We start from the raw sequence: 18,941 nt of genomic DNA, 5'->3' as shown, positions 1-18,941 counted from the left end.
GAAGAAGAAGAACCAAGGGGCATCCATTGAAAATGCTGGGGGAAGAATTAGGACTAATAAAAGGAAACACTTCTTCACACAACGTGTGATTGGTGTTTGGAATCTGCTGCCACAGGAGGTGGTGATGGCCACTAACCTGGATAGCTTTAAAAGGGACCTGGACAGATTTATGGAGGAGAAGTCGATCTATGGCAGGGGTAGGGAACCTGCGGCTCTCCAGATGTTCAGGAACTACAATTCCCATCAGCCCCTGCCAGCATGGCCACTGATCTACCCCTGATCTATGGCTACCAATCTTGATCCTCCTTGATCTGAGATTGCAAATGCCTTAGCAGACCAGGTGCTCTGGAGCAGCAGCAGCAGCAGAAGGCCCTTGCTTTCACCTCCTGCATGTGAGCTCCCAAAGGCACCTGGTGGGCCACTACGAGTAGCAGAGTGCTGGACTAGATGGACTCTGGTCTGATCCAGCAGGCTCTCTCTTATGTTCTTATGTTCTTAAGAGTTTGGATTTATATCCTCCCTTTCTGTCCTGTAAGGAAACTTAAAGGGGCTTACAATCTCCTTTCCCTTCCCCCCCCCACAACAGACACCCTGTGAGGTGGGTGGGGCTGAGAGAGCTCTGAAGAACTGTGACTACTAGCCCAAAGTCACCCAGCTGGCATGTGTTGGAGTGCACAAGCTAATCTGGTTCACCAGATAATCCTCAAGTGGCAGAGCGGGGAATCAAACCCGGTACTCCAGATTGCAGTGTTCCTACTCTAAACCACTGCGCCATGCTGGCTCTCTTGAGTCCTCATATCCCAGGCAACAGCTGGGAGGGGTGCTGCAAAGGAGGACCTCAGGATGCAGAGCTGCCATGCAAAATGCGATCAGCTTGATTAAAGCAACGGAGAATTGCTTGGGGGCAGGAAATTGGCATCTTAGCCCGGGGGGATGCAAATGGGATGTGTTGTTCTGTTGTGCGCCTGGCACAATCACACGAAGAAGTCCTTAGCTAGACAGGAGCAGGCAGCTTTGGGCCGAGTGGCCAGAATTTGGACCCTGGTAGGTTGTTTCCTCTCACTGGATACGGTCTTAACTAGTCCCCTCTCAGCTTCTCTTCCCATTTTGGGAAACAGAGAAACTGTTGTTTAGAGCAGCCAAGAGGAAGAATACATGTGTACGTGCGGTGTGTTTAAAATACTATAAAATACATGCAATATATAGTAGTAATTCACAGTGGGAAATCTCAGGCACCACAGTGGAGATCTTTTGCAGCTTGTCTATAGAAATTCCAGTCTTTTCATCAGAGGGGAGTCCAAGTGGGGCAGCCATTATTGCTTCTTGCTGGAGTTAATGAGAAGGATGTGTATTGTGTGAGCTCTTCACTAGGTACAAGTAGGTTGTTCAGCTGTGAAATGTGTTTGGTTGATTGATAATCTGGGTCCAGTCAATTGCGTTTTATGTTTCACTGCAGGCTTCATATAGCTCAGTGGTGGCGAACCTATGGCACGGATGCCAGAGGTGGCACTCAGAGCCCTCTCTGTGGGCACGCACAGAGTCACCTCTCCCCACATACACATCTAGGCTGGCTTGGGCCGCTGGGCTCGATTATTAGCATTAAACCTAAGACCTAGTTTTGGGGAAGCAGTGTAGGTAACCCTGTTAAGCGCTGTTAAACCCCACTGATTTTCATGTGAAGAACTAAAGCGTGATCCTTTACCAGGGAGTAAGCTTGGTTGCTGGCAATGGGGCTTGCTTCTGAGTAAACCCTCCTAGGGTTGTGATTCACCTGTTGGAAGAGTTGCACGGTTGCTTCAAAGCAAAGCCACCGACTACCACCAAGCTTACTCCTGAGTAACGCGCACCTTGGAGCCAGCCGTTTTTTTCTAAACTAAAACCTCAGTATTCAGGTTAAATTGCCACATTGGCACTTTGCGATAAATAAGTGGGTTTTGGGTTGCCATTTGGGCACTCGGTCTCGAAAAGGTTCCCCATCACTGATATAGCTAATCTTTCCCCACTCGTCCATGAGATAACTTTTCTTAAATTATGTGTTGCCAACCATTGTAGGAGGACTGATACTTTTTCATTCATTTGGAAATCTTAAGTGTAGAAAATAGTTTGGGAAATGACACCTCTTACAGGTTCCTAACCTGATACTTTTTCTATTATGTTTTCAACTGCCTAGCCCTAGAACCATGGTGGCGAACCTTTGGCACTCCAGATGTTCATGGACTACAATTCCCAGCAGCCCCTGCTAGCATGGCCAACTGGACCTGCTGGCATGGGCTGATGAAAATCATAGTCTATGAATACCTGGAGAGCCTGAGTTTGACGCCTATGGCCTAGAGGACCAGTTGTGGTTGAAAAGTGATCAACAATGTGCTAAAAAGACATAAGAATTCCTGTTCCAATGTTAAATGAAAATTAATGGGTTCGAAAATGGGCAAGTTCAAAATGTATCCATACTGTGGAACATTTTGATTTTTCAGATGCGTGGATGGTGACTGCAGCAGTTGAGCTATATCAGCTTCAGTTGCCTGTTGTGTTGGTGAGGTAGAAAACAAAGGTGGTCCTACTCTGAATACAAACATTGACTGCTTCAGGATACAGATTGGAAGGGAAAGCTATCCTGGGATGTTCTTGTCCCCTCCCCTGCAAGAATTTGGCATAGAGAGGGAAGAAGTAATTTGTGCCCAGCAGGTGCAGTTGATAGTTGGCCAGTGTTGGTTGATTTGCCACTTGACAATGCTGCAAAAAGTTAAACTTAGCAAATTCCAAGAGGAAAGCATGCATCGTATTCCGATAGACCTCTCGTATACCTCCGTTGTACTCTCGTATACCTGTGCCGAATGATAGAAGAACAAACAGTGGGTGTGGCCATTTCTTTGGGGTGGAACTGAGGGTGAAATGACAAGGAAGGAAGCAACCGCTTGTAAGGGGCCTCCTCTGCTGGAGCTTCCTGTTCAGTCCTGTTTTTAAATTAAGTATTTTTATGTTCTTTGGCCTTTTCTGATTTGTCACTAACATTTTTTTATTTTACAAGGACTGTTGACTTGGATCTGGTGCAGTTTGTGTGAGGATGTGTGCAGGCCTGGTTCTCTTCTTTCTTTTCTTTTCTTTTTTAAAAAACTTTATTGTATTTGCAGTAATAAGTGTACACATATACAATCAATATACTTTCATGATCTATTTACAACCTCTTAATCTATTATAACATTACTATATTGTTGCATTTTCAATGTAACATAACATTAATAAGCTTCCGCAATTACATACCAAGTTAAACAACATTTATTTCTTTAATCTGATAATCTTATATGTTTTATATTTCTATTATTTCTTATACTTCTTAAATTATATCTAAGATCACATCTTTTTGTTTTAACTTCTCTTCAATATGTTTAATCGATAATAACCGTAAATTCTTAAATTTTCCATTAGTCTCCAAGTTTTCGTATCCTGATAGTCTTGCTGTTTTGACTAAGTCCATTACTTTATGTTGCCACTCTAATATCGAGGGAATTGTCTGTTGACGCCAATATCTGGCTAGCATAATCCTAGCCGCTGCTGATAAGTATTGAAATAGTGTTCTATTTTCGGTTGTTTGCCTATTGTCACACATTCCTAACAAGTGTAGTTCAGGAGTGCACTTCATATTTACTTTTAAAAAATTTTCTTGGTTCTCTTCTTCTGTCCCTTTCCTTACCCCCAGAAGGACTCGACACTGCCGATGTCGGTGCACAAAACCGCACACCCTGGAGGGTGGGGGAAGGGTGGCGGTGTGGGTTAAGGAGCTGCGCCTCAGGCTTTTTGGCTGACGGAAGGGAAAGGGATGGGCGACTTTTCCAGGTTCTTGTCTGCAAACTCCACATCTTGTATCATCAGTATTTGGATGACCTTGGGGGGCTGCTGAAGGATGAATATAAGAACGACAGCATTGCCCACGCTCTGTAGGATCCAGGCCATTTTTTAAAAAAATTGGCAACATAATGTGGCACCTGAGGGAGGCGTAACTCAGTGGGAGAGTCTCTGCTTGGTGTGCAGGAGGTCACTGGTTCTATCCCGGACATCTCCAGTGGACAGGGGCAGGAACTAGGTGGTGTGAAAGACCCCCTGGAGATCTGCTGCCAGTCTGAGTGGAAAAGAGCCGCTTCGTGTGTTTAGATGAGTTCAGATATCCTCAGTCTCTGGGAAGAGAGCTGTGCCCTTCTGCAGGGATTTAAGTTCAGCAGCACATTGCAGACCAACAAGGCTTTTCTTCTTTTTAAAAAATTAATACATAGAAACGGAATAGAAGAGAAGAGGAAAAAAAAGTTAGCAGCCGTTCCAATTACATTCCGAGACCAAGAGAAAAATACGTTCAGTATGTTAAACAGTAATATAGTGAATGATAAGTGATAGCAGTTACGAACAGCAAGTGATAATATAACGAGCACTGCATCGTGAATATTTTAATTTTCTTGACAGCAATAATAAAATACTCTACATCAGTGTTTCCCAACCTTTTTGACATCACGGTACCCTTGACGTCACTCTTCATATCTCACGGTACCCCTGCCATCTCCCTACCTTCCCCTCCCAGTGCCCCTGCTTGCCACCCCCACCCCCCACCTTCCACTCCCAGGGTGAAGGGAAGCATTGGGTGGGGGGGGGGATTGGCTGCTGACCTTGCGGCAAGCCCTGCCTCCTGGGTCAGCTCCATGTCCTTGCTGGCGCCCCGGCGGGAGACACCACAAAAGTGAGGGGGGGGGGCGGTAGTGTTGCCGTGGTACCCCTGGGACATGCTCACGGCACCCCAGGGTACCACAGAACCCTGGTTGGGAATCACTGCTCTACATAATACTTAATAAGCCCAACACTGATGTTAAACAATATAATATTATAACTTGGTAATGAAAGAGAATAGATAAGAAAGAAGCTTGCAGTAGCGATCATTATTCATTGCTAAAATACTCCCCAAATATTGAATTGAATTAATCTGTTACAGTCATCTTTCTCTCTGCCCACCCCCTCCCCGGTTTCAACACATTTTCACTGCAGTAATTCAGAGATATTATATATCCCTCTTGACTCCTTATTTAGAAATAAATAATATGCTTTCCTGTTATCTTGAAATTCTTTAATTGCTCTTTTGTTCACATAGTTCATTAATTTTGCTATCGCCACATATTCAGTTAATTTATTTTCCCCGTCTTCCTGGGATGGATGCTTGTCCCACTTTCCATGTTGCTGCAAACATCACTCTGGCCACTGTTAACGTATATCTTAACAATTTGGTTGGAATTTTTTTGGGGAAAAACGCTCAACAGGGTACTGTTTGTTTATTTATTTATAATGTTTGTGCCCCGCCTCATACTAGCATCTCTAGGTGCCTTACACAGATTAAAAACAATAAAAACCACAATTAAAAACATCATGAATAAAATACTACCATTTAAACAACAATAAAAATCACATTAGAATACCTCCCACTCTCCCTATCCCCTTAGCTCCCATAGTGTATTTAATTTTCAAAATGTTACAAATGCCAAGGTGTATTTGTTTCCATTTTTTTTGGTCTTTTAGCACATCCACCACATATGATAAAAGGTACCATCCACTTCTTTACATGAACAGCATGTGACACCCCCAAACTCTTGTTGGTGTCTGAAGTGATACCAGACTCATTCCTAGCTTGTGCCAGTAAAACCTGTGGATACTGTTTGAAAAGGTGCAAAACATCCTGGTGGGTGATGTGACTTCAGAGCATCTTCATTGAGAGATAACAGGAAGAGGAGTTGCTGCTGGGCTGGGTTCTGTACTTTGGACTGTTTTCCATGATATCCTAAATCATTTAGGATTTACAATACTAAATTTACAATACTAAATTTACAATACTAGAACCAGGGGGGCATTCATTGAAAATACTGGGGGGAAGAATTAGGACTAATAAAAGGAAACACTTCTTCACGCAACGTGTGATTGGTGTTTGGAATATGCTGCCACAGGAGGTGGTGATGGCCACTAACCTGGATAGCTTTAAAAGGGGCTTGGACAGATTTATGGAGGAGAAGTCGATTTATGGCTACCAATCTTGATCCTCTTTGATCTGAGATTGCAAACAGTCCAGGTGCTCGGGAGCAACAGCCGCAGAAGGCCATTGCTTTCACCTCCTGCACATGAGCTGCCAAAGGCACCTGGTGGGCCACTGCGAGTAGCAGAGAGCTGGACTAGATGGACTCTGGTCTGATCCAGCTGGCTTGTTCTTATGTTCTTATCATTTATGCCCCAGGACCTACGAGCATGCCGTGTTGGCCGCAGGGACAGATTTCCGCTCTGATAAACTCTGGGAAATTTATGTCAACTGGGAAAACGAACAAGGTAACCTGAAGGCTGTCACAGCCGTCTTTGAACGCATTCTGGGGATTCCAACGCAGCTGTACAGCCATCACTTCCAAAGGTAAGAGGAACAAGACGAGCACTATTTGACTGCCTCTCCTCTCCACCACATTTCATGTGGCTGTACTAAATGCAGCTCCTCGTGAAAGGGTTGCCCTCCCGGCAGGAAGACCTGAGAAATCAGTGCGCCTCAAGCATTCGTTGGCTTTGAAAACAATACTCAGTTGTATTCAGTACCTGCTTATGTTCGGTTATTCATGAATGAAAATGTCAGGGAATCCCTGACATTGTGTGCAGTTACCTCTTGATGAAGGTAGGTTTGTCACCACAAGGGAAAGGGGGCCTGTCCCAAATCCTGTGCCTTAAACATTCCAGAAATTGTATTGTCGAAGGCTTTCATGGCCAGATTCAACTGGTTGTGGTGGGTTTTCCGGGCTGTGTGGCTGAGGTCTGGTGGATCTTGTTCCGAACGTTTTTTCTGCATCTGTGGCTGGCATCTTCACAGTGTGTAACAGTGTGTAACAGACTTCCCTCTGTGATACACCTCTGAAGATGCCAGCCACAGATGCAGGCAAAACATTAAGAACATGAGAACTAGCCTGCTGGATCAGACCACCACAGAACAAGATCCACCAGACCACGGCCACACAGCCCGGAAAACCCACCAGAACCAATTCCAGAAACTTCGCTTGCCCTCTTTGGGACTCCTCCAAGGGACCAAATCCTACAACCTCCCTTACTGTGTTGTGTCATAGGGCTGCTCTTGTGTTTTATTATTTCTGTGGGAACAGACAGGTTGTCATTTTTGCCAGGCTGGTATTTCCTTTCTAAAACACTTGTGCTGTTTGCCCAGTGTGCAATCATTGCTGTTCCCTTGGGTAAGTTTCCTTTATTTTATAACAACCTTGGAGGAAGCACTTTAAGCTCAAGTGCTCACATGTGCATGTGCAGAGAGCTGACAGAAAGTTGTTGAGTTAAAGCTCAGGCCGTGGATCTTGATACCATAGGTAAAGATGCTTTACGCGCTTCTAGGTCACTTGGGGTTTAACTCTGGTGAAACCTTGCTAATTTCTCTGCTGAGTAGAAAGGTGCTGCAGTCAAGGCGGAAGTTGAGCATGGGTCCCAGTCCAAACAAAGCTTTGGAAATGCTCCTCAAGGTAAAAAAACTGTCATGGTCAATTTTTGTTGTTTCTGACAGATGAGAACAGTGATTGTGGAAAGGATCAAGGGAATGAGGAGAGGCTGCAGCGTTTGGGACTCTCTAGTTTGGAGAGGAGACGTCTGACGGGGGATATGATTGAAGTCTATAAAATGATGCATGGGGTAGAAAATGTTGACAGAGAGAAATTTTTCTCTCTTTCTCACAATACTAGAACCAGGGGGCATCCATTGAAAATGCTGGGGGGAAGAATTAGGACTAATGAAAGGAAACACTTCTTCACGCAACGCGTGATTGGTGTGTGAAATATGCTGCCACAGGAGGTGGTGATGGCCACTAACCTGGATAGCTTTAAAAGGGGCTTGAACAGATGTATGGAGGAGAAGTCGATCTATGGCTACCAATCTTGATCCTCCTTGATCTGAGATTGCAAATGCCTTAGCAGACCAGGTGCTCGGGAGCAACATCCGCAGAAGGCCTTTGCTTTCACATCCTGCATGTGAGCTCCCAAAGGCACCTGGTGGGCCACTGCGAGTAGCAGAGAGCTGGACTAGATGGACTCTGGTCTGATCCTGCTGGCTTGGTTCTTAATCCATGTAAAAAGAGGGGAAAGTTGCTGGAAAGCTAAGCCAGCTGTTAGCTGAAAGGGCAATACTATGTCGAGTATGCAGCTGAGCTGAATTTTGTGCTTGTTTTGGCAGAACATTTGCTGGTCTTAAAATAGCCGCTCCTTCCGACCCGAGCTCATTGGGTCTGTGTTCTGTTCACTGAGCCAGATTCAGACAGGTGAATGGGGCATCTCCTGGGTCCCCTCAGAGATTTCTGGCTTGTGTGGTGTTCTGGTCATGATGTTATCGCATCCAGCGTGTACTAACGTGGCTGCCCCTTCTTTCCCCTCCCCTTGCCTCATTGCAGGTTCAAAGAACATGTCCAGAATAACTTGCCCCGGGACATTCTGACCACTGAGCAGTTTGTTCAGCTGCGGAGAGAACTGGCATCTTCTGCCAACAGCCACGGTGGAGAGGACCCACCGCCTGGAGATGACCTCCCTTCCGGAACAGAAGATATAACAGACCCCGCTAAGGTACTTTTGGATCAGGGCCGAAGGATGGTGCCCCCCCCCACCCCCCACCAGTTCATGGGTCCCTAATATCATCGGGACCCATTATTGAGATCATAGGTCCTAATACCATCAGGACCCACTGCCTCTCTCTCCTTTTTAGGAGGATTAGGTTTAGGTGAGATGCCATCTTAGAATAACTGCTGTTTTTGTTATATTCATGGAAGCTCTATATGATGATTTTATGTATGGTTTTTATGTTGTACACCGCCCAGAGCCCTTCGGGGATGGGGCGGTATATTAAGTTAAATAAATAAATAGATAGACAGACAGACAGATTAGATAGGATAGATAGATAGAGAGACAGACAGACAGATTAGATAGGATAGATAGAGACACACAGACAGACTGGATGGATGGATGGAGACAGACAGACAGACAGACAGACAGAAAGAAAGAAAGAAAGAAAGAAAGAAAGAAAGAAAGAAAGAAAGAATCAGAGGGGCATTTAAAATGTGGAAATTTAGGTCCTGAATGTTTAGGGACAACTGATGTGTGGGAAGGACACGGGACTATGAGGAGAGGCAGGCGGATGTTGAGCGAAAGGACTGGCTGCGGAGGACCACGTTTGTGGACTGGGGGTCTGGAGGTCATGTGCTCCAGAGATGTGGAAGCCTGGGGAAAATTGGGGGGAAACATGAGGTTTGAACAGAAAAACTCAGAAATTGGGGGGAGCTCTGGGAAAAACAGCCTACGAAATATTTTCTATTTTATACCAAGTACAATGGGTGGGGGGGGGGGGAGTCTGGTCTTTAAAAAGCATTTCATTCATTCCATTGAAAAGATTGGGGAGCACTGAAATATCTAGCGTGCTCATTGTACCCTCAATATGATAAACTCAATATGATAAACTCAATATGTTGGTTCTCCCACTCATTGTGACTGTATGAGAGTTTGAGGTGGCATAGGGTGCAGCGGCTTGCCACTCTTCTCAAGTTCTGGGTAAACCTGCAGTTTATGGAAACCAAATACATTTTAAATCTCCAAGATAAGCCACATAGCACTGTTTTATATTCCAATTAAGTTGTGCATTATGCATGTTACGTTAAATCAGCAAAAGAAGTTTGTTTCATAGGAAAATAAGTAGAGTCATAGTGTTGGAAGAGACCACCAGGGCCATCTAGTCCAACCTCCTGCCATGCAGGAAGACCCAATCACTCCCAACAGATGGCCATCCAGCCTCTGTTTAAAAACCTCCAAAGAAGGAAACTCCACCACACTCCGAGGCAGCACGTTCCACTGCCAAACAACCAGAGGTGGGATCCAGCTGGCTCTCACAGGTTCCCGAGAGTAGGTTACTAATTATTTGTGTGTGCCGAGAGGGGGTTACTAATTGGTGATTTTGCCAGGTGATTTTTGCCTTAGTTACGCCCCTCCTTTCTGCAGTAATGCGCAGAACTCGAAGCAGTCTAGCAGGAGGTGCACCGGCGTGCGTGGCAGCCTGCGCCTGCGTGCATTCGTTTCCCACCAAGCACTGGCGCAGCGGCTGCGTCCTTGCACAGCCCCGCCCAGGAATGCCCCGCCCCCGGAATGCCCTGCCACGCCCCATTGGCGCTACGCCACAGTTTGAATCCCACCACCTTGGGAACCTGTTACTAAAATTTTTGGATCCCACCGCTGCAAACAACCCTGTCAGTCACAAAGTTGTTCCTGACATTCAGGTGGATTCTCTTTTCCTTTACTCTGAATCCACTGCTCTTTGTCCTAGTCTCTGGAGCAGCAGAAGACAAATCTGTGTTTATTTCAGTTTCCCCCCAGATTTCCTCCCTTCCCCTGAAAATAATTTTTTTATTGGTGTCTTCAGCATTTTGGGGAAATTTTACATCTTCACCCTTGTCCAGTTTGGCTGACAGGAACTCTCCCAGGTTCTCAGCTCTTGGGGTGTTTCAGAGGATGTGGTCAGCGTTTTGGTGTCTGATGGAAGCCTGTCTTCTTTTATATTTGTGTGTTCTTGCAGTTAATCACTGAAATAGAAAACATGCGCCACAGAATTATTGAGATTCATCAGGAGATGTTCAATCACAATGAGCATGAAGTGAGCAAGCGGTGGACCTTTGAGGAGGCGGTAAGTACCCCCCAGAGGTGGGATCCAGCAGGTTCTCACAGGTTCCCGAGAGTAGGTTACTAATTATTTGTGTGTGCCCAGAGGGGGTTACTAATTGGAGATTTTGCCCCATGATTTTTGCCTGAGTTACGCCCCTCCTCTCAGCAGTAGCACGCAGAACTTGAAGCAGTCTAGCAGGAGGTGCACCGGCGTGCGTGGCAGCCTGCGCCTGCATGCATTCGTTTCCCACCCAAGGACTGGCGCAGCGGCTGCGTCCTTGCCACAGCCCTGCCCAGGAATGCCCTGCCCCCTGAATGCCCGGCCATGCCCCCACCGTGCCCCGCCCAGCCCCATTGGCGCTACGCCACAGTTTGAATCCCACCACCAGGGGAACCTGTTACTAAAATTTTTGGATCCCACCACTGCTGGACCCCCTCCCACCTGCCTTTCAGGCTGCCTCTGTTGTTTATTGGCTGGAGGTGGCGACGGTGTCAGCTGTGTGGAGTTGGTGGGCCCCTGCCCAGCATTTCCAGTAGAATCTGCAGCAGCTGTAGCGAAGAGGCACCAGTGAAGGTGCTGGCCACCTGGGACCTCAGCTATGATCTGATACTGTGAACCTGTGGCTAGTGAACATCTGGCATTTGTGGGCTGTGCTAGCTGATGCTGTAGGGCTGTTGATCATTATTAGTAGTACTATTTTGTGCTGTCAAGTTACACAACTGCCTTCGGGCAACCCCATAGTGTTTTCAAGGCGAAAGTAATTTGGGAGTGGTTTGCCATTGCCTGCCTCCATGTCGTGACGCTGGTATTCCCTGGAGGTTGCCCATCCAAATACTAACCAAGGCCAACGCTGCTGAACTTCTGAGCTCTAACAAAATGAGGCCAGACTGGGCTATCCACGAGACCCTGTTGATCTGACATATACACAGAATGAAGATTTGTTCTGTGCAGTTGGGTATTTCCAGAGAGCTCTGGCCAAACCTTCTGAGCAGATGGCTGTTCTGGGATCTTTCCCCAGGAGCTCTCAGAGGGGACATCTGAGGGGGGATATGATTGAAGTCTGTAAAATTATGCGCGGGGTAGAAAATGTTGACAGAGAGAAATTTTTCTCTCTTTCTCACAATACTAGAACCAGGGGGCATTCATTGAAAATGCTGGGGGGAAGAATTAGGACTAATCAAAGGAAACACTTCTTCACGCAACGTGTGATTGGTGTTTGGAATATGCTGCCACAGGAGGTGGTGATGGCTACTCACCTGGATAGCTTTAAAAGGGGCTTGGACAGATTTATGGAGGAGAAGTCTATCTCTGGCTACCAATCTTGATCCTCCTTGATCTGAGGTTGCAAATGCCTGAGTAGACCAGGTGCTCGGGAGCAGCAGCAGCAGAAGGCCATTGCTTTCACATCCTGCACGTGAGCTCCCCAAGGCACCTGGTGGGCCACTGTGAGTAGCAGAGTGCTGGACTAGATGGACTCTGGTCTGATCCAGCAGGCTCTTCTTATGTTCTTATGTTCTAGAGTTCACTCCCTAACACAGTTTCCTGGGAGTAAGCCCTGTTGAACTGCCTTGAGTAGGATTTGGAGTAGATCTAAGCCTCGTTAAGCAACCTTAAGTGGGACTTGGAGTGGATCTGCTTAGGAGTGCTGTCTCCAGCAACCTGTTGCGGATGCTTGACTGGCTGAAGCAATGAACCGGTTGAAGTATGGGCCTCTAGTCTGTGTGCGTGCGTGCATGCATGCATGCGTGTGTGTGTTATCTACTGCCTTGCTTACTGAAAGGGGTAGAGTCTCGAGCACACAACTGCTCACCTTTCTCAGCATCAAGCCCATGCATTGATTGTTCCTGTCTGCTGGGAGCTTTTTGACTCCAGCGCATGAAGCCTGTGGCATCTCAGGTTAAACAGACTGAAAATTCAAGCACCATTTTGCAGAGTTCTCTGTGGCACGCGGCACTTGCTGCTTGACCTTGAGGGCAAAGGTGAAGGGAGGTGGAGGTGGCAGTAGAGCCAGGCTGCCTACTTCGGGGGTGGTATTCGGGGGTTAACGGCAGGTGGATTCTCATCTGGAGACCTGGGTTTGATTCCCCACTCCTTTCACCTGAGTGGCAGAGGCTTATCTGGTGAACCAGTTGTGTTTCCGCCCTCTTTACATTCCTGCTGGGTGACCTTGGGCTAGCAGTCACAGTTCTCCATAACTCTCTCAGCCCCACCCACCTCGCAGGGTGTCTGTTGTGGGGAGAGGAAGAGAAAGGACAGAGCTTGTAAGCCCCCTTGAGTCTCCTTACAGGAGAGAAAGTGGGGGATATAAATCCAAGCTCTTCTTCTTCAAGAGGAGTGAATTCTGCGGTGGTGAAGTGTGGTGTTGAGTCATGTGGGCGTGGGATCCATTTGTTCTCTGCCGAGGTTCTGCCACCGTCAGCCTAGTTTTAATTTATGATTTCATTACCCTGCTGTTTCTTGGCAGCATTTCGCTCGTTGCTAAAGTGGCATTGCAAGATAACGAAACATTCCCTTCTTTGCATCCAGTTGCCAGAAACCTGTGGTTACCTCAAGTGTGCTTGAACCATAATTCAGTGGTTACCTCCTGCTTTTCCTTCAGGGCAGCACATTGAGCATCTGAGAAGGAGAGGCAGCGTGCTGGGGGTGGGGGGTGGGGCAGCTGTCTCCGTTCACAAAGGCTGCCGTGAAAGAACAAAAGAGTTTTGGCCCAGGGTTGTCCAGAGATGGCTGTTGATATTGGCTCAAATAACTTCTGACAAAATACTTCTCCAGAGGCTCTTGAGTTAACTCACCCTAGGATAAGATCCCCCATTTGTTGGGATGAGCAGCATTAATGTTCAGAAACAAGAGACTGTGAGAGCTGGATTCGAGTCCGGTAGCACCTTGGGGACCAATTAGACTTTTCTGGCAGAAGCGTTCAATAGTCAAAACTCCCTTCATTGGATACCAGAGAATAGGAGTCAGCAGGCAGTCTTTGCAGCGGAGTCCCCGATGGATCGCAATTGGGTCTGGTGCTGTGTGATTTGCTGGCCGACGTGGATGTCAACAAATGTTTCAGGACCGTAAAAAACCCAGCAGAGTCCAAAAAGCTCCCGGCTACAGCAAGTGAGGACGGTCAGTCCATGGAAAAGGATATGGGGGATGGAATGTGCCAGAAGCCACAGGCAATTCATGGCAGCCCCTTAGGGTGTCCAAGGCAAGAGGTTAACAGAGACGGCTGGCCGTTGCCGGCCTCTGTGCAGCAACCACCGACTTCTTTGGTGGGCTCCCATCCAAGAACTCACCAGGGCCACCCTCCTTGGCTTCCGAGATCTGGTGAGACTCAGCTAGCCTGGGCCATCCAAGTCAGGGTGAAGGATGTATGCTCACACAGCGCCCGCTCCCCATCCATATACTTTGAGAACTTTTGAGGATTGTTAGCCAAAACTGAAAACGCAGTAGCCGGTTTGCCCAGATCTGAGGTGTGGTACATTGTAAAACTGTTGTACTTCCGTTCTGACTACACACATCCTTTCCAGATAAAACGGCCCTATTTCCATGTGAAACCTCTGGAGAAAACCCAGCTGAAGAACTGGAAAGAGTACTTGGACTTTGAGATCGAGAACGGCACTCACGAGCGCGTGGTGGTCCTCTTTGAGCGATGCGTGATCTCCTGTGCCCTCTATGAGGAGTTCTGGATCAAGGTACGGGGCGTCGCTCCCGAGCGCAGCTGTTTCCCCCTTTGCAAACATTGCTGATCAGTGACTAACCTTCTGTACTCTTGTTTGAATGTTGTTCATGTATAACTATATCTGTTGCATTAGGAGATGGTCTGCTTGCAACCAGATTTGACAGCTGCATATGCCAACTTCGTTGCCTCTCTTCGTCCTTCCTTACAGAAACTAGTCTAATGGTTCAATAAAGGTGCTGAGTGGGTTTAAACACAAGAATTTTATAGTTCTCTCAAGTATTCAGCAGCCCGGAGGAAGCTGTGAATTATTCAGTCTGTGCTCTGTCTTCAAATGCAGTATGCCAAGTACATGGAGAACCACAGCATCGAAGGGGTGAGGCACGTCTACAGTCGGGCTTGCACGATACACCTTTCCAAGAAGCCGATGGTCCACTTGCTCTGGGCTGCCTTTGAAGAACAGCAGGGTGAGTGGCTCTCTGGGGGCATGGGGGCCAGAGGAATGGCACAGCTCAGGGAGAGAAGATCATAGACTCATAGAGCTGGAAGAGACCCCAAGGGCCATCAAGTCCAACCCCCTGCAATGCAGGAACGCACAGAGTCAAAGCACTCCTGACAGATGGCCATCCAGCCTCTCTTTCAAAACCTCAAAAGAAGGAGACTCCACCACCCACCGAGGCAGTGCATTCCACTGTCAAACAGCCCTGACTGTCAGGAAGCTTTTCCTGATGTTTAGGTGGAATCTCTTTTCCTTCACCGTAAACCCATTACTCCTAGTCTCTGGAGCCGCAGCTTGCTCCCTCACCAACATGACATCCCTTCAAATAACTAAACATCCCCAGCTCCCTCAGTCTCTCCTCATAGGGCAGTAGTGGCGAACCTATGGCACGGGTGCCAGAGGTGGCACCCAGAGCCCTCTCTGTGGGCACACGCGCACAGAGTTCATCATGTGGGGGGGAAATAGCCCCCCCCCCTCCCCCTAGGCTGGCCTGGGCCCCTGGACTTGATGTGCATGCACCTCAGTGAGCAGGGAGGACTCAGCCAGCGGGCCTGGTGCCTGCGCTCCAGGTTGCTGCTGCCCAGGGGGGCGGGAGTGCAGAGGCAGCAGAGATGCTAGAGAGGCACAGAAAGGTGCATGTGGGACTTGCTGGAGGCTACAGCAGGCTGGCTTGAGGGGGTTATTCAGGTTAAATTGCTGCATTTGCACTTTGCGATAAATAAGTGGGTTTTGGGTTGCAGTTTGGGCCCTCGGTTTCGAAAAGGTTCACCATCACTGTCGTAGGGCATGGATTCGAGACCTTTTACCATTTTTGTCACCCTCCTCTGGACCCTTTCCAGCTTGTCACTATCCTTCTTGAAAATTGGGATGGGATCACCACAGGCCGTTGTATATGCAGTGTTGAGGCAGCGGGGACAGCTGGCTGTTAAAATGCAAATTACTTAGAACACACATGTTGCAAAGTGCGCATTGTGGCAAGATGGATGAGGCATTTGTAACTAGGTTCAGAGCAACTGTCAGTCTCCAGGAGCACCAGGGATTCAGGAGCACCTCATTTATTTGTTTGCAACATTTATGCTGCCTTTCCACCTAATCAGGGTCCAGACGGCACTAAACATCAACACTTTTAAAACAAATATATAGCAATTAAAAGAAGAGAAGAAGAAGAGTTTTCGATTTATATCCCCCCTTTCTGTCCTGCAGGAGACTCAAAGGGGCTGACAATCTCCTTGCCCTCCCCCCCCCCCCACAACAAACACCCTGTGAGGTAGGTGGGGCTGAGAGAGCTCCGAGAAGCTGTGACTAGCCCAAGGTCACCCATCTGGTGTGTGTGGGAGTGCACAGGCTAATCTGAATTCCCCAGAGAAGCCTCCGCAGCTCAGGCGGCAGAGCTGGGAATCAAACCCGGTTCCTTCAGATTAGATACACGAGCTCTTAACCTCCTATGCTACTGCTGCTCCTTGACTTGGGTCGTACGGTAGATGTGTCTCTTCTGCTAGGGTTGCTCAGTGAGCCCTTGTTCAGATGGGAGGTCCGCAGAAGAGGAGCTGTGCTCTGTGGCTCTCTAGCACTCAGGGCACTCAAGTAGTAGAATCCAAGCCATGACCCATAAAACAGAATGGAAAAGGTTCTGGCGCCCGTTTTGTGTGCCGGTTCCAAATGGACCCACCCGTGCGCTCCGGTCATCTTTAGACAGCCTGGCCTCATTGTTCCCATCGTTTTAATTGAATTATAATTTCAACTGTATTTTTAATTTCTTGAGTTTTTAATTTCCCCTCCTGTTTGTTGCCTGGTGGACCCTGGTTGTGAGGGCAGGCAGGATAAAAATGATTCTAATGACGATAAAGGGCCCTCCTGCGCGTTTTGCCCTTGCAAAGCTTTCTCCAAGGCAAAAGGGACTTTTTGAGAATTGCTGTTTGGCGGTGTTTGTGCAGGGCCTGGTCTATTAAAGCAACAGCAGTTCCTCATGTCTGTGCAAGTGCACGCGGAGGAGATCATTGGAGCTGCTGCACAAATTCATGACTGGTGTGTGGACCCAGCGGCTTTAAGGGAGAAGAAGAAGAAGAAGAGTTTGGATTTATATCCCCCCTTTCTCTCCTGCAGGAGACTCAAAGGGGCTGACAATCTCCTTGCCCTTCCCCCTCACAACAAACACCCTGTGAGGTGGGTGGGGCTGAGAGAGCTCCGAGAAGCTGTGACTAGCCCAAGGTCACCTAGCTGGCATGTGTGGGAGTGCACAGGCTAATCTGAATTCCCCAGATAAGCCTCCACAGCTCAAGCAGCAGAGCGGGGAATCAAACCCGGTTCCTCCAGATTAGATACACGAGCTCTTAACCTCCTACGCCACTGCTGCTCCCTTGTAAGCCCCTTTGAGTCTCCTGCAGGAGAGAAAGGGGGGATATAAATCCAAACTCTTCTTCTTCTTCTTAAGATCCAGCCACATGATGGGTCCCAGAAATAAATAAACCAATCCAGTGATTTCTAGAGAGGTGTCACATGTGCAAATTGTCTAGCTCTGCTTGAGTTGCGGCGTTTTAGACGGAAAGAAATGAAATGCGCAGCCCCGTGCACAGTTTGTTACAAGGGTCCAGTTTTCAGGGTTAGTGTGGCAGACATTCACTAAGCTGGCAAAGAGGGGAGAGAACCATTGTGCTAAGTGAAGCTGGAAGAAGTACTTTTGGCAATCTGAGTGTCTCTTCTGAACAAAGGTACTGGGTTCTTTGGAAGAGGGGCAAGTGCTTAACTAGCTGCAGTGGCCGGCCGTGTGCTGTGCAGGCAGAGGGCCCCAGGTGAAATCCTTGGCATCTCTAGCAGAAAGGGTTCGGCGGCAGGTGTCCTGAAAGACCTCTGCCTGCAACCCTAGGGATCCACTGCCAGTCAGACAAGACAAGGCTGACCTGGAGGAATCAGTGAAGGATCTGACCTTATGCCAGGCAGCCTTAAATCTCTCAACCCCTTAACTGAGACTTTGAGAGCATCACTCCGCCAGCTAGGTTCACCCTTCTGTTACCTGGGCTCAGTTTCAGCTAGCTCTGTTTCCACTGCTTGAACACATCTAATGGGTACTGGCTTCAGATAGAGAGCACTGCTGCTGGAGGCTTGTTCAGAGAGAGAGATTGAGGACACCCAACATCACAGTTTGGGGGACTGTATTCAGTGGTCTTAGATATGCAAAGGCTAGAAAAGTGACCCGAGCGTGGAATGCTGGGCCGGGGACTCGGCAGGTCTGGTCGTCTTGCTCTAGATTCTGGTCTCTTGGGTGTTCCCGCGAGAATCCCTCACCGGCTGGACATTTGCTCTCTCCGTCTCTCACGCTTCCAGGAAACATCAACGAAGCCAGAAGGATCCTGAAGACTTTTGAAGAGAACGTTTCTGGACTGGCCATGATCCGTTTGCGCAGAGTGAGTTTGGAGCGGAGGCACGGGAACTTGGAAGAGGCGGAGCACCTCCTGCAGGAAGCCGTGAAGAACGCCAAGTCGAGCTACGAAGCCTCCTTCTTTGCCGTCAAACTGGCGCGGCACCTCTTCAAAATCCAGAAGTCCCTCCTGAAAGCTCGCAAGGTGCTCTTGGAGGCTATCGACAGAGACGGGGTACGTTCCTTCCTGAAGGTTTGCCGGATATCACAGTGCTTCTTGAGGGGCTTTTGTGTTGGCAACTGTGATGACTTGTGTGACTCTGCAGTGCGCATTGATGTGCCATGGAGACGCCAGTCCCTCTAAACTGATGTTGCCTGCCTGCCACTCCCTCGCAAGGAGAGGTTAGCTGCTGTCACTGGAAGCAAGAGGGGGCCTGATCCCAGTTTCAGGCAGCGGCCTCCTGCTGTGATTATGGTCTCTTGGTCCCTTCAAACTCTGAAGATGCTGCACCTGTTACCTACCCTGTCGTAGGAGACCAGACTCCCTGATAATCTCAGTCTGAAAACACTTGTTCATTTACTCCAGTTGCAGTCTTTGAACTGTGTATTTATTTGAAAGGTGGTTTTAATGGGAAAAAGGAGAAAGATCTTTAGGGGAAGGTGATGTGATCATAACGATAAAGAATTCTGCCACAATGTCCCCCTTCCCGTTTACTGGAATGGCCCCTCAAGGC

General features: G+C 48.0%; 1 protein-coding gene and 1 non-coding gene across 2 annotated transcripts in view; both read left to right on the top strand.

Annotated features, from left to right (window-relative positions):
* PRPF39 (pre-mRNA processing factor 39) overlaps positions 1–18,941 on the top strand; it is a 27,959-nt gene extending 9,018 nt beyond the window's left edge. Inside the window, exons 5-10 of the mRNA XM_048486488.1 lie at positions 6,257–6,424; positions 8,438–8,606; positions 10,600–10,707; positions 14,205–14,369; positions 14,694–14,820; positions 18,174–18,941. Of these exons, the coding sequence (XP_048342445.1) occupies positions 6,257–6,424; positions 8,438–8,606; positions 10,600–10,707; positions 14,205–14,369; positions 14,694–14,820; positions 18,174–18,571 (1,135 nt within the window). The 3' untranslated portion in view covers positions 18,572–18,941. The remainder of the gene's footprint in view (positions 1–6,256; positions 6,425–8,437; positions 8,607–10,599; positions 10,708–14,204; positions 14,370–14,693; positions 14,821–18,173) is intronic.
* On the top strand, positions 18,502–18,584 carry LOC125427626. The gene has a single exon (XR_007243743.1). It is a non-coding gene; the product is annotated as a small nucleolar RNA SNORD127 (small nucleolar RNA).

Source organism: Sphaerodactylus townsendi, linkage group LG02, assembly GCF_021028975.2.
Source record: "Sphaerodactylus townsendi isolate TG3544 linkage group LG02, MPM_Stown_v2.3, whole genome shotgun sequence".
NCBI classification, from domain to species: domain Eukaryota; kingdom Metazoa; phylum Chordata; class Lepidosauria; order Squamata; family Sphaerodactylidae; genus Sphaerodactylus; species Sphaerodactylus townsendi.
This window is presented reverse-complemented; position numbering and strand designations above follow the sequence as displayed.